Raw genomic sequence first — 15,476 nt, 5'->3', positions numbered from 1 at the left:
TGTAACTTGTCCTGGGTGGGCCTCCAGATGTTGAGCAGCCAAACGAGGCTCCAGGGCCGTAGCAGTATGAAAGAGCTGCTGAGCGGCTTTTTTCATCACGCGAGGTTTGCGTTCAGCACTTCCCATCACACAGGGGCGTTGGTCAGCCGGGGTGAGACCTAATACCTTGTTCTCAATTTCAATGCACTCCTGACTTTGAGGAAATGACTCATTGTTTTTGGCATCTGACATTATTATTCACCCTCTCCCCCCCATTACTCTGTTAAAAAGAGAAACTTTCTCAGGGTTTGAATCTGATAACAATGCCATAACTGTCGGGCGAGTGTGTGTGTCTGTGCTGTGCACACTGCACCCTCGCACTGAAGAGATAACAGTGGAAGTTGACACTTGTATTGATTCTCACTCAGTGCCTCCCTCAGTAACATACCGTACATTACACTTATGAGATCTAATGCAGAAGTGCATGCATGTGTGCTAACCCTCCAGAGGGGCGTGTGTTTAGACGGCCAGCGTATGTCTTTAAATCGGCCCTGCCCACTTCTGACTATGCACATTGGGGTCAAATAACACTGCATAGGAAGGGAGGAAGTGTGTGTGTGTGTGTGTGTGTGTGTGTGTATATATATATATATATATATATATATATATATATATATATATATACACACACACACACACAATGTGTGCACAATTATTGCACACGCTCAAACTTTCCTCCACTCTATGAACAAAAGGCTGGCATTGCCGGCCTTTTGTTGCGCTCCAGACGGAGCAACATTCCTGGTTAGAGGATCTGCCCTCGGGAACAGAGAGAGCCATGTGTGTACGCTCTCACACTCATGAGCACAAACGCATGTCATGTTTTTTTGCTAGTGTGTGTATGTGTTTGTGGGTACTGCCCCCATTGGGCGGGGCAGTTGTGCTCTTCCTTATTTGGATTGTGTGTGTGTGTGTGTGTGTGTATGTGTGTGGGGTGGGGGGGGTGGGGGGGGGGGGGTCACATGGTTGTACAGCAGAATCCCAGCGATAGAAAACAAAAACTCAGAAAGACCCGAGAGGGAGAGTAAAGTACACCAGGGCAGCGAGTCTAGATGGAAAAAAAACAACCGACTGGGAAGGAGAAGAGAGGAGTGACAGCTGTTGGACGGAGAGAAGAGGGAGGAGGAGGAGGAGCAGCAGCAGAACAGAGAGCGAGGAGAGAGCAGAAAGAGATAAGAGTGTGGCAAACAGGAGACATTGAGGGGAAGCACGTGTTGTAAAAAATGCCCACCAGCTTCACCGTGGTCCCAGTGAAGGACGGCGCCAGAAAGGCCAAAAAGGGGAGCGAGGAGGGGGAGGATGTGGACGACAACAATGTGCTGAAGGAGGAAGACGAGGAGGCCACAGGTGAGATTAGGATTTTTTTTTAGCTCAGTCAGGTTGTTGATTAACGCAAATGAGATATGGTCCTTAACTCACAGATGTCTATTCTGAAGTGACACTTCACCGGTTTAAGTTGAGAAACACGTCTTCACTTTTCTGTGACAGTAGATAGAGAAGTGGGCACGGAGAGTTCCAGACTTTTGCTTACAGTATCCAGTGCAAGCTGACAATTTGGCTTCAGATCACGGGATGCTGTTTCCTATGTGGGTGGATAATGTGAAGGGAAGAGGGTGGATTTTAGGGAAAGGCTTGCTCATTTTCCAGCAACTGCGTGAGATGAGGGTTTCCCTCACATGCCACTGCCACTCAAGGCAGTTTGGCATGACTGTTTGTTCCATGCCAGAGTTTCCCCTTTTTGGCCCCGTCTCTCCTTCCTGCTTCCCTTTATTTACCACCACCACCACCACCATCAGTCCCCTGTTTTTGCATTCAGTGTATTTAACCTGTTTCTCAACAAACCATTCATCTTTAGCATTTTCTGATCTACTTTCTACTTTTCTTTCTACTTTTCTTTCTTTAATTGTTTTAGTGTGCCGTCAGGTCTCATAGTGTTGTAGTCACAAACACAGGGCCAACAAAGATGCTCATCTCCTGACACCTCTCTGTGTTGATTGCCAGTGACACACAGCCTCCGACATGACTCCCCCCTCTGAAAACCATTCGTTGAACTTTAGTGTGCAACAGGATAACAGAACCGTGCTCGGGCTGGGTGCTTATTCCCAGTTCTGAATGTGAAAACCAGGACCGCACTGTGTGAAGCCCGATATGTAACCTGTATTTATTGACGGTTGGGAACTAATCTGAACACATCTGAATACCTTTTTTTCCTGGAATGGAGTTCACTCTATCTGGACATCAATGTAACATTAGAGATCTGTTTTGGTGTTTCAACCTGTCTGTCTTCTAAATATTCAACACAGAGAGGTCACAGAGTGCTTATTTAACGAACTCCTCTGTAACGCTTCCTTTCCCCCCCCGTCAGACTGTTGTGAGTGAAGCTGCTGCTTTTTACGGCACGCGAATCGGTATTTAATTTATGCTGCGGAGCTGCAATTACGGCTGCACGCCGGGTAGGACTTTACAGACGGTGGGAGAGAGAATGGCACCGGTTTACCTTGCGCATGTTTGTGCACACGCAACCGCCTCAGACAATGGGCGACTACAGAGCAGCAGGTCGGGGAAAGGGCATGCACCGGATCCGAAGCCACAAAATGACGTGCTGCGACTCGGGCCTGTAGAAGCATCAGGACACTCTGTTGTGTTTGCACTGGTGCTGTCTGAAGGAGGACAATTCGGTCGTCCACATAAATCCACAGGTCTATGTTCAACATGCAGAACAGAGGACTCAAACTGTATAATACGTGTACATTTTAGAATCAAATGATACGGACATGCTGGGCGGAGGGGGTGGGCAGGGGTTGAAGGTTTACTGGGGAGGGTCATCGTTCTGTTGGCTCATGGGCGTGCTGTGTAGGGAGCAGTCGCTGTTATTGATTATCCTGCTGGCTCGCTTCCTGTTGGCTGAGTGGGGGGAGGTGAGACCCCACCCCCCCCACGCTGTAATGTAAAGCACTCTAGTTCTTCTCCGTCCCCCTCCAACCTTCCCTTTCTGCTTTCTGGGTTCCGTCTCTGTTCCCATCACTTCTGAAAAGAAAAGCTTGTGTCCTGGTGAAGTGAAGGCATAGAGCAATGAATGACAAACCTCAGTCCCCTTTTTGGCTGTGTTTGTGTCACCGCTTTCTACCTCTATTTCACCCGAGGAAAAGGTTAAAGCTCTGTGTTCTGCATCGGTGAAGCAGGAGCTGTTTTACTCCTCCTCCATCAGCCACACAAATATCACCAGCTCAAGCCTCATGGCCTGAACCGTAGCGGTTTTTATTGGCTTTTCTCTTTCCTTGCTCAATTTACTCACACCAGACTAACCACTAGATGTTTCACAAAGCCGTCAGCTGGTTTGGTGTGGTGAGTCTGTCCCATCTTGTCCTTTTTAGAACAACACAATAAGTTAATACAAAAAGCAAAAGAGGGATTGTATGTGGAGCTGTGGTGTTGAAAGAAAAGTAACAAGTGCTCAAGCCTCAAAGCAAGACTACATGCCGACATGACATCTCGGTCAGTCCAGCGCTATTTGATCCTCTCTTCTGCGTGAATCCACATTCAACTACTTTGAAACACGATAGGAGAGCTTGAGTTTTGCAATGAAACTCATATGAAACTTGGAGAAGTTTCACTTCAGCACACAGCAGCACATAGTTTGACTGTGTGCTGCTGAGTATTGTAACTAATCTATGTTAGTCTGTGGTGATCATTCTTATATTCTAAGAATTCTCTGGTTTAAAAATGAACCATCTCGTTTGTTGTAGACCTCGTTCCTTTCTGTTGGTGATTCCACCGTGACTCAATTTCAGGCTCTGAGGATCACACTGCCCTCTGTTGAAGCTGCTTCCTTTTGCTTTTATAGTCTCTTAATTAAAGGACTGTTTAGCCGTGTGGTTGCAGATTGCAACCAACGGAATACCCCTTCGTTCACTCCTGCCTTTCCAAGACTGTGGTAATGTGAGCCGCTGAGTGCAAAACGACGTTCCAAAGCCGTTCCTCTGCTCAGATGCCATCCATACCATAATAACACTACTTTAGGAGCAGACGGAGGCTGGCAGCACCAGGGCTTCACACTCTGCAGCTCACGTTACTGCAGTTTCACAAGCGTGTCTGTGAACATCGGTGGCTTCAGGTTAACGTTGAAATGTGAATGGCTCTCTAGAGCCAGTGCTTGGTTTGTCCATTCAGGGCTTCTGTAGGAACATGGTGGTGCAACATGGCGGACTCTGTGAAGAGGACCCGCTTCCTATGTCGATATGAAACACTACAATTCTTAGTTTCACGAGATGACACACTACTGAAAACATAGTTATGAATATTCCATTTCTGCTTATAGATCCCTGAAATCCCTCACACTGGCCCTTTTAAGCTATCTGGAGCTGATCCATTCGGCAATTGTATTAGAAATTGTTTAGATTAATAGAATCCATAGGGGAGACCAACTTTCCACAGAGCACAGTGTTACAGATGTTAGGTGATCAGAATCTCCACGGTTGTCGATGGGGTTGGATGATTTTGCGAGAACTTTTGTGGTAGACGGCTGGTGCAGCATGGGAAAAGCAGTCCTGTGCAGACCTCCGGTATCGACTCCTCAAGAGAGAATGTGAGCCCTCACTTTGGCCACGACAGTGCCTCAGTCTGCCTACTCGGTGCTCAAAGCCACGCCTTGTGGATGAATATCAGAGAGTGGGCATGATGTGGAGCGTATGGCTTCTGTAGCAGTAGTGTGTGTATTGGTAGTGGTCGGTTATGACCCAATAAACTAACCCTTGTTTACTAAATGCAAAACTGTCCGTTGGTCCGTTTGCACCGTTTGTGTTTCCTGTTTATTTGCCATGCCAGTCCGCTTCTGTTCAAAGCTGCCGTCTGTGTGTGGCTGTTTTCTGTTCCTCCTGCTCCCCTATTACGTTAATTACCCTCCAGGCTTTTGCATACGGCCAGCAATAACGGCCGTATTTTACAAGCGTCACATGCAATAGCTTTTCAGTAAGCTGCCATGCAATCATGATGGTAGTCTGAGTTTAAACTAGTTTCTTACAATCTATTTCAGTAATACATGTGTGACAACCTAGATTGTATTTTGGGTGATTTATCAGTTTTCAGTCTAAAAGGGAAAGTTTACCCAATAATACTGATTTTACTCATGAGCATGGACACTTTCATCCTCGAACCATTGTATCAAAACTCACAACTTGGATTTTTCACAACTAATACTTTCATCTCCAACCTAATCTTCATGTGTATATAATCATAGTCTTTTTCTGTCAAAATGTACACTTAATCGTGGCACTGCCTTATGTTAGCCTTAAGCTACCATCAGTGTGGTTGAAATAAAGCGACACTGAGCCAGAGGGGAGCTTCTCAAAATCCCCAGTGATTCAGGGAGGGCTCCCTCAGTGTGGGAACTAGTGACCTGTGATCATGCCTCTACATCATTCTGTTTTGGGTTATTAAGATTAAATGTATTATGAGATGTATGTGGAATGGTCTATTAGCTATAATCTACTTGTTTATGTACTAGTCTTCCTGTGTGTCCTTAGCAACATGTCTTTTCTTCTCTGTGAAGACAGACTTCCTAAATTCAGGTCAGGTCTTATAAATTGGTGGTATGGTGGTCAGGTGTTAAAGACTCAGGTACAAACCATCATAGTAAATTAAAACTGATAGTAAAACGAAAATAAGCAGTGAAACATTGTTGTCGTAAACTGAAACTATCTCACAACTAAACGCAAATCCATTTATTTTCTTTATTGTTATTTTTTTTGCTTTATACCTACCAAAAAAATAAGACGAGATGAAATTCCGTCACCTCTCGGGGCGTTGAACCACAGGAGTTGAACAGACTCGACATTCCAGGAGGTTGCTTAACATCGAACACTAAAGCAGCGCGAAGATTAAACCTCCAACATCACTACACCGTTCTCCAACCATGTATTTTAGCATGCAGCCTACATGTACTACATACTGTATATACTACTACATGTTGAATACTTCTGATACATTGTACCTTACATAGACAAACTAAAACTAAACCTTTCTGAAAACTAACTAAAACCAAATTAAAATCCAAAAGTCAAAACCAAAAATAACTTAAAAAACCCATTGAAGATGTAAAACCTGTATAACCCTGGTACAGACCTGGTGTTGGTCGGTGTCATGCCACTTGCAGGCCGCTAGAAGTAGCTTAGAAGCTCTGCTTTAGGTTATTGTTCCTGCAGCATTTGTCCAGCGTGTCCCTGCAATGTTGCTTAACTGTGTGTGTTTGTGTTGGCCATCACTCAGCTTTGTTCCATCTGTAACACAGCAGACCGATCACCAGTTATTCAGTAGTTGGACCATAAACATGGGCCATGGAAACATTATTAAAATGAATCCCCCAAATGTAATATTTGCTATGCCCTTGATTGCCACATGGTTTTTGAATATTGAAAGCGTAAGGCATCACTGCTGACTAGAATAATCTATTGTAAAATCAGCATTAGCATCCATTAAATTCAGCCACACACAGCCGTGTAACCCTATGCAAATAATTCAAATGTATGTCCACTGTATACGTATTGGTCAAGGATGTCCATTGTTTCTGTGGAGTAGTATGCTGATGGGATTGTTTTGTCTGTGAGTGAAGACTGAATGCAGGCAAGAGAGCAGATAGTTCCTTTAGGAATGTAGGGAGTGAGACACGAACTAGGACATGACATCACAGAATATTTGATTTAGCAAGGCCGGCCCTGAATATAAATAAACATCTGTGCGTTACATATTTAAAAAACGAATAACAAACACATCTGTTAAGCGTCAAGCATTTCCTAATCTGAGATTTGGCCAGACATGGGAGGTTCCCAAAGCTACTAAACTAGTACGAACACATGTGACCGTCTTGAGGCTGGCAAAGATAAGGACATAAAAGTGGAAGACTCTTTACTTAGCCTGCACCTAGGAACAACAAATCCTATATAATCACATCTAAAGATCGTCAGAAGAGCTGCCCAGCATATTTCCAGATGTCGACGTTCTAATTCTGTGTCTGCCTTTGAAGAAATCCTTCATAAAGCACGTCTTCTTTCAGAGCATCTCCTGGATACATTCCAGGGTAACGCTAAAAAAAGTATTTAACAATCTGGAGCTGTTCAGCCCGGTGAAACTTTTCATTCCCTTTGATTGGATGTTTTTACTCAGACTGTCCTGCCTTCACTGACCGCCGTGTCCTACTTCCTGCTGAAGGATCTCCTCCCCGCCAGCTCCCTGCTCTCAATGTGGTGTCTCTGATAAGCCCTCAACCAATAAGCACACACATACTTCAGCTCTTTTCTCTCTCTATATTCTGTCACTGCTGGCTGTAGTTTGTGTGAGGCCCTTTAGGGTTCATATGGTTTTCACATAGACTGGACAAACATAGTAAACTCTTCCACTTCCTTATCTTTCGACTCTAGTCGTGCTTTTTGTGATCACATGCAGCCGATGGTTAACTCAGAGATATGTTGTGGTCAAAGCGGATAAACGCATTTCATTTCCTATAAATTCTTCACAATAACAGCCCCCTGTTATTTTTGCTGCTTACTCTTCCACCCTGCAGCATTAGTAGACTTGTTTTTATTGAAGAATAGCCGCAAACAAAGCGCCGTTAATTCAGCAATAAACACATTTTCCTATAAATTCTTCACAATTAACAGCCCCCGTTATTTTCTTATTTAAAAGCGTATATTCTGAAGCATCACAATCAGGAAATACACACTCAGACAGCAGCTCTCAGCTGTGGGCTCCAGCCCCGGATTTCCCTTTGCCCTCCTCGGTCGAGGAACTCCCATGTATATCTTGTCCGGATTGTAACCACATTAGGTCACCTCGGCATGTGGTCTGGCTGACTGGATCCCAGTGCGAGCAAGGTCCGATCTCTGAGCGTTCAGCTAATGGGTCCTGGCATGATCGGATGACAGAAGTCACATTGATAAGACAAGCGTAACCACATCCTTTGTTTACAAGCCTCGCGATTCAGATGTATCAGATGCCAGATTACACATTACACATCACATTTCAGTGGACATGGTGTGACTTTGCTGTTCCAATCATAAGCCTACCAATACACATGATTAATGTGTCTCTCTGGTTAAAGTCTGGTTAGGACCAAGCTTCATTGTAATAGCTGTAAAATGTCCCCAACCTTGGATGTGGTCACCAACAGCTATTAGCAGTCCTACTCTCCACAGCTAAGTGCTGGCTCAATACGATTGATGTCTCTACATTTCCATTTTCAAATGTGAGGAGACTAGCTTTGGCATTACAACACACCCATTTATTCATAGTGGTGGTTTTGGATGTAATCGGCTGTTTAAAGGTCCTCGCTTTTATGCTTTTATGTTCCAATTTCTATCTTAAAAAAGACAGTAAATCTTCAGCAAATTACAAGGAAACTATTTCTTTACTAATGGAGTATAGCCAAGACTTTCTTAATGCGAGAAATAGGGTTGCTATCACTTCAGTCTGATTGATTTCATTTGATTGATTCCATTATTCTTGGGAAAGAAAAAAAGAATAAAACAATTGTCCTACCTTTTTATTCATCAGTTAACTGTCAAATGCAGGTTATGTTGACTCACCAGGATTTGCATCATAGTCAAGAGGACAAAAGACTGTGAACAGTAGTAGCCAGCCTTGTATGCATGTGCAGTGTTTTATTTATAATTATGACATAGTGACAACATCTGGAGAAGGACTGACCTACTCTTCTGTGTACGTGTGCTCGTGTGTGATTTCCGTGGTCCACTCTCTGTCTGAGGTCGTATCAGAATGACGTTGCTTTGGGTGGAGACTGCTAAGTTCGAGGGGGAAAGGATTTGTCTGTCTGTGAGCAGTCAGATGATGTTGTTGTTGTTCTCACATGACCGTGATTCGTTGGCACTTTTGGCCAGAACAATTGGAAAGCACTCTGTGATATAAGCAGAAGCTGTTTCACTGTATTTACTTTAGATGACTTTGCAATTTAAAGTACAGGCGGATGTGAGCTATGTCTACAATTCCAGTTTCCTTGTGTGCCACTGCCAACCAATGTGTTTTCAGATTCTGTGGCATTCATAGTAATTAAAAAGCTTGTGGTGCTCTTGATTTGTATGTTAGATCGTAGCAGAGTACTTTGACTTGTGGAAGATTAATTTCCATCTATCTATCTATCTATCTATCTATCTATCTATCTATCTATCTATCTATCTATCTATCTATCTATCTATCTATCTATCTATCTATATATATCTCTTTGCCCATCTCATGCTCAGTGTGTACACATGGGAATGAGGCTTCAGGCGTAAGAGTAACGTCGATCCCACAAGTCTTGGCTGACCCTCTTTCTCTCTTTTCTTTCTTCTGACATACTCCCACACGGTTTCATCTGCTACCACATATAGTTTCCTCTTCTTACATACAAGTTCAATGAGTTCAATTTAAAGTCGCTCCATGATGAAAGATTGACTTGGACACAGTCCTCACTTAACCCGTGTCAGTCAGATCAATGTCCATGATGTCCCGTGTCACAGCGTGGGTGTTTTATAGTATCCGATAAACCCTCCCACCCTATATAGACACTGTACACACTGTCAGTAACCACCATCTCTCTCCTTTCTCTCCCCTCTATGCTGTGTATTACATAACAGACAGTGTTGTTTACCTGAAGGGTTTAAAGGCTTAGGAAATCATTAAGTGCAACACACACACACACACACACACACACAGCAAAATAACTATGACAGCAGCCATCTGACATCAAACCGATTGGAGCTTGATACTACTAAATCCGTCTTGCTGTGTGATTTGATAGTCCTTTAAGCTCCGCCTTGGACACATCTGTCAATTTAATGACGCAGGCGGCTGATGTTCAGTTCAGTCTTCACACGGGTGAAAGCTGGGTGGACGTCACCATTTTTCAAGTCAAGTAGCCGGCAAGTTTTTGCTTTAGTAAATTATATTAAGAAAGTTATCAAATCCAGGGATGGGTCATGATTTCTTTCAATTTTGGTAAAGTCGTCAAACAGTAAAAAAATCGATTTGTTTATGCAACAGTCGTAGTATATTTGACTGTATATAGCTACCGTCATGTCTTAAAGGAACAGTGTGTAACATTTAAGGGGGGTTATTGGAAGATATTCACTATAATATTCATAACTATGTTTTAATCAGTGTATAATCACCCGAAACTATGAATCGTTATGTCTTCCTTAGATTAGAAAAAAACTCTATCTACGTAGGGAGCAGGTCGTCTTCCAGTATTGATGAGAGTAGCTCCTCATTGTACTAACATCTTAAAGACACCTCTCTCTACCTGAAGGCCAGCGCAGTTCTCTAACCTGCTTGGAAAGGGAGGGGCTGAGCTGAGGGGTATTTAGTTGGTTGCAATCTGCCACAAACCACTAGATGCCACTAAAACCTACACACCGTCCCTTTAATGCAGCGTCTTCCTCCACCCCGGAGCCTCGGCGTGGCTGCTGTGCTTTATAAAAAGTTCAGGATTAGCCTAATCTGGTTACGGGATTAGTGCCCACTTCACATGCTCCGAGATGAACAGATTAATGGGCGGTCCAAGACAGCGTCTTGATCCGCTGTTGTCTAGCTCGCGTGCGGGGCAGCGGCACACTCTAGGCTCCTTATAGTTCACATGAGCTCAAATTAGGATGGTGCTTTTGTCTATTAATTAGTGCTGGGCAACGATTACCATTTTTAATCGCATGATTTTTTTTGCGATTAATCGCATTTTTATGGCAAAGTTCAATAATGAATTCAAAAGTAGTGTATTGTGCACTTTTATTTTGAAAGTACTGTTATATGAACAAAAGGTCAATAACATTTGGTTTGCAAACACTTTAAACAAATCAGGTTCTTTTTAACAGCAGTATTCCCTTTACACACTAGCAGTTATATCTCTTCACTATCACTATAGTGTGTGTCGTCATTTGAAACGTTCCACTGCTGTGCAACATGAACAACATGTTTCAGCACATTTCATCACAATGTGTGTGTTGTGTCTTCATGACAGTCAGAGCATGTGAATGCAGCTCTACTGTTCATCAATATAATGCTGTAACTCAGAGGTGATGATGGTTACCCAGCGATGTCCAGTAGTCTCCAGTGAGAGCAGCAGCTGGTGCTCGTTGTAACGCGTCGCTGTTGTAGTCGGGTCAACATCACCATAAGGTGCCTTTGAGACTTCCCCATTGCCAAAATAAAAAGTTGAGATTCTCCATAGAACTTCATATTCATTGTATTAAGTAGGTGTTATGCTGTTAGAAATGCATGTTGGTCAAGCTCCAACACTTTTTAAAAATGAACTGCAAGCAGATAATGTACATGCAAACAGCTAAATATGTCCACTCTGTCATGGACAAATTCAAAGTAGAGTAAATACATTGTAATTACATAGTGATTATAAAATGTACATTTTCAGAAAGCTATTTAGTCACTTTCTCAACAATATATTTTAGTTAATGGGAAAGTATTTGGATAACAATGAAATTATGGCAAACTATTTGTTTCACTATAAAATCTGTGAGAGTTGCACTTTCTTCTCTAAATAAAATCTAACAACAAAGATATCTGGTCAAACTTTCAAACAATACTATTTGTCCCTCATTTGTTTATAAAGGAATCACACAAAAGGTTTTGCTAACTTGTGAAAATAATTTGTTTATTTTCATAAAAGATGAAAATAACAGGGTGGACAATGACATGACAGGGTGGACACGTTGTGAAATGTCATTGAATGGCCTTATAAATGCAATACATCTAAAGGAAATGAGTTGAGAACCACTGATCTATAGCATGTACTGTTATAAAATGTGTGTAATAGCTGTTGTAATATGTGTAACATTATCAGCATGTGGCATAAACTACGCACATGTCCTTCCTGTCACGAACCATGTCCACCCTGTCACGACAGGCTAATGTTAGCATTTAATGAGAACATGGTGGACCTTCAGTTAGAAACATGATTCAGTTAGCAAGGTGACTGTGTACTGTTTAACAAATATAGTTTGAATTTCTGAAAGGTATTTATATTAATTGATATTTCACTACGACACGGTGGACATGTTAAGCTTGACAACATCCAACTACACACATAATATGATGAAAATTACGAGATATAAGTGTAAATAGTGACTTTGCAACTAGCCACAGTTTCAGCCTCCAATTAAGAAAAACTAAATGGTGGTAGTTATGCCACTGAAAACATCAGAGGGTTTCTTAAATGGATAATTACCCCATAATGACAGGGTGGACAGCAATTTCAGACACACATGCAAAATGTTCAATATGATTATGAAAATAGAATATATATGATTAAAATGACTCGTTTTATCAAATAACTTGTGGACAATAAAAACAAATACATTTTTTTTTAATTTAGTATCATTTAACCACCTATTACACACACTGTAGTTAGCAGAGCAGTGTGTGGGACATGCCAAAATCACGTACATCCAATGAAAAAAAACTATAAAATGAAGGAAACACATTTCAAGAGACTTATCATTGTACTGATATGTGTGTAAATGTTTGGCCATATATAATAAGACCTCAGAGTTTCATTATTCTGCTACATGTTCATGATGACTGAGTGATTCTGATGAGGACACCAAAGGCACTTTATAGTGATATTGACCCAGTCCTCTCCTTTAACACAACTCGTGTGTTCTTCTTCTGACGGTGCGTCTTGAGGCTCATACGAGACGTCATTCGTTGATCCTAAAGGTGCGTTCACACCAAACGAGACGCGAACGCACCTTGAGAACGTTCCTCAGACCGACATCTTCCTCAACACGGACCTGCAGTTTGTCTCCACTTCTCTGTAGCATCTGTTAGCTTGTCTTGCTTTTGTTTCTCTAAACTTCTCACACGCGCTGCATCAACGTAGTCTGAAGACTTCGTCCACCGCTGCCAGTGAGCAATGCACTTTCAAAATAATAATAATAATAATAATGCGTGAACGCGCGATAAAATAATTGTCGGCGTTAATTAATTAATGCGTTATAAAAAAAAAAGTTGAATCAACAGTAACTGTGCAAACTACAGGATTTACCTGAATGCTTTGATGCTTTATTTGTTTCCATGGTAATCACGTCAGACATTCTATTCAAATCTCAAATATTAACACTTATAGTTTGAACATTGTCATTCATTAATTTCATTAAAAATACATTTGTGTTATGCCTGTCTTACATCATGGCCTTATGTCGTGAAATGATGAGTCAATGAATTTGCCAACAAAAGGCAGTTTCATCATCAATTATTATTTTAAGGCATTTATCAAATCAACCAAATCCTAACTGGTTGTTCTTTGAAGACCTTAGCGTCTGGGAAATTGTGATGGGCGTTTTGTTTGTTTTGGACAGATGCCTAAACCAAACTAAATCAGGAATTGATTCATCAGAGAAATAGTCCACAAATGAATCCTCAATTGCAACCCGACCTGTGTGTTTATGGGTTCCCCAGTCTCAGTTAACTATGTTATATTCTATATGACCGGTCTGTTAGCGTTAACAGTGGTTGCCTGTGATTGCATGGCTCCACACCAGTACATCTGGTTATCAGATTATATATTTTACAAGATCCAGGATGTTGTCGCAGCCTCCAGCTGTGTTGTCCTGCGTGCTCTCTGGGCCTATCCTGATCGATTGGCCGTCTCCACCTGGAGGTCAGATGGAAAATGAAACTGCTCACTGAGGCAGCACCTGCAGTTTAAAATAGTAGAGGATTATCGATTCAGAATGATACACTGCGCTGCTGTTTGCTCCGCTTTCTCAGCGATCACAAAAGTTTTCTCTGAAAAAATGAAGCCCATTTTTGCATTGACATCCATCCATCATTCTGTCTCCAGCCGCACAGCCCTAAAGCTGCTTCACTACTGCTTTCGTCGCTTTCTTTGCTCCTCCCTCTTTGTGTGTGTGTGTGTTTGAATGTGTAGCGGGGATCAGAAGCTCAGGGAGGTGTGTGTGTGTGTGCGTGTGTGTGTGTGTGTGTGCGTGCAGGTCGGTGGGAGTGCTAGGGTGCTTTGTGATGCATGGCTGATGTCGCTGACATCGTCGTCACAGGCCACTTTCCACACACACACACACACACACACACACAAACACACGCGCTGTCACAGAAATAGCTGATCCTTCACATTATCCACACAGCACAGGCTGCATTCCTGACTTCTGCACCTTACTAACAGTATCTCTGTACTTTGGACCGCCATTTACTGGAGTTCCCCAGGGACCACTACTAGGACCCCCTTCCCTTCCACACCCCCTTTTTTAGCCCCGCTCCTCAGAATGGAGCCGAGGGGAAGCTCGCGACGGAAGGGTGAGTTTTTAATAACTGAGCCCTTTGCTAGCACCACTTTATGTAACCTATGTTGGGGATATTTGGTTAAGCGCGTTATGTTTTTGTTCTCTCTCTAGCTTTTTTATTTCTTTTTGAAAGGATTGCTTTGTAAGGCTGGTTGTTTTATTGATGATCTGGTATTATGTTTCTCCGTTTCTCGCTTTAAAGGAGGCGTTGTTGTGTTGTGTACTAGATTAAGTGTGAATTGTTTAAGTGAGGAAAAGCATTAACAGCAAATAGCTCTGCTCCGCTTCCGTTGTTGTGGGGCTCAGTAAGTCAAAAGTCACGATGTATGAATGAACTGTAACGGTCACTGGGCAAAGAGTTGAGAAATACACCCTAAACATGTATGAACTTTGCTGTCCAGCAGTTTAACTACATCTGAACTAAAGAGCATGTCAATGAAGTCCATTTGCTTTCATGTTTCTGCGGATTCTCAAACCTCAAAGCTTTCTTTTTGTACGTTAAACTGGAGCTAACGGAACTGACTTTTGAACTCCCACTGCCTCCTAGAGCTAACCCTCTTTTATATTATGAGCCATGGGCTGACTCTGGCAGCGTTAGGCAGCTTACAACGTCATCACAGTGTTGCAGCTTAGTGGTTATAAATAGGATGCGTGGTCATTTATCACCACAGTGACCATGTGAGGCTTGCGCCTTCACCATTTAGCACATCCTCCGTGTACCTGTGCCTTGCAGGTGAATCTGTACCAATCAGTGAGCAGAGGGCTGATGGAGTCCCACTTTAGCCCGAGCTTCTCCTCAGCGAAGGGATGTGAGCGACAGAAGAAGGCGGTTTATCAGCCTTTCAGCAAATGACAGACTGACAGCTGCCCCGATTAATAACTCCTTTCAACTGTGGCACAGGGAATCCCACTCCCTTATGTAACATCGCTGACTGTGATGCTCTTTAATGATCACATGTTGGGGCAGTCTAGCATGCATCAACAGGGAGGAGTTAAAAAAACCATCTGCACTCGTAATAGCTTTATCCTGCAACAATACCGTGACTTTGAGCAAATGTTAAATGACCTATTTGAAGTAAATTTAAAGAATGAATCGGAAACGGTGGCTCACCAGGTCAGAAATCAATCCCAGAATGCTTTGTG

General features: G+C 42.6%; 1 protein-coding gene across 4 annotated transcripts in view; it reads left to right on the top strand.

Moving 5' to 3' along the window:
- Window positions 1-15,476, top strand: part of slc12a7b (solute carrier family 12 member 7b) — a 65,199-nt gene that overhangs the window by 13,356 nt on the left and 36,367 nt on the right. The window contains exon 1 of one of the 4 annotated variants that reach the window (XM_079181246.1): window positions 1,232-1,386. The exons of the other annotated variants lie outside the window; for them this stretch is intronic. Coding sequence (XP_079037372.1) covers window positions 1,263-1,386 — 124 coding nt within the window. The 5' untranslated portion in view covers window positions 1,232-1,262. Of the gene's footprint in view, window positions 1-1,231; window positions 1,387-15,476 lie in introns of those variants that run through there. 4 annotated transcript variants of the gene reach the window in all.

Source organism: Pholis gunnellus (assembly GCF_910591455.1).
Source record: "Pholis gunnellus genome assembly, chromosome: 20".
NCBI lineage: Eukaryota > Metazoa > Chordata > Actinopteri > Perciformes > Pholidae > Pholis > Pholis gunnellus.
Note: the sequence above shows the minus strand (reverse complement) of the source record. Positions and strands in the feature narration are given on the sequence as shown.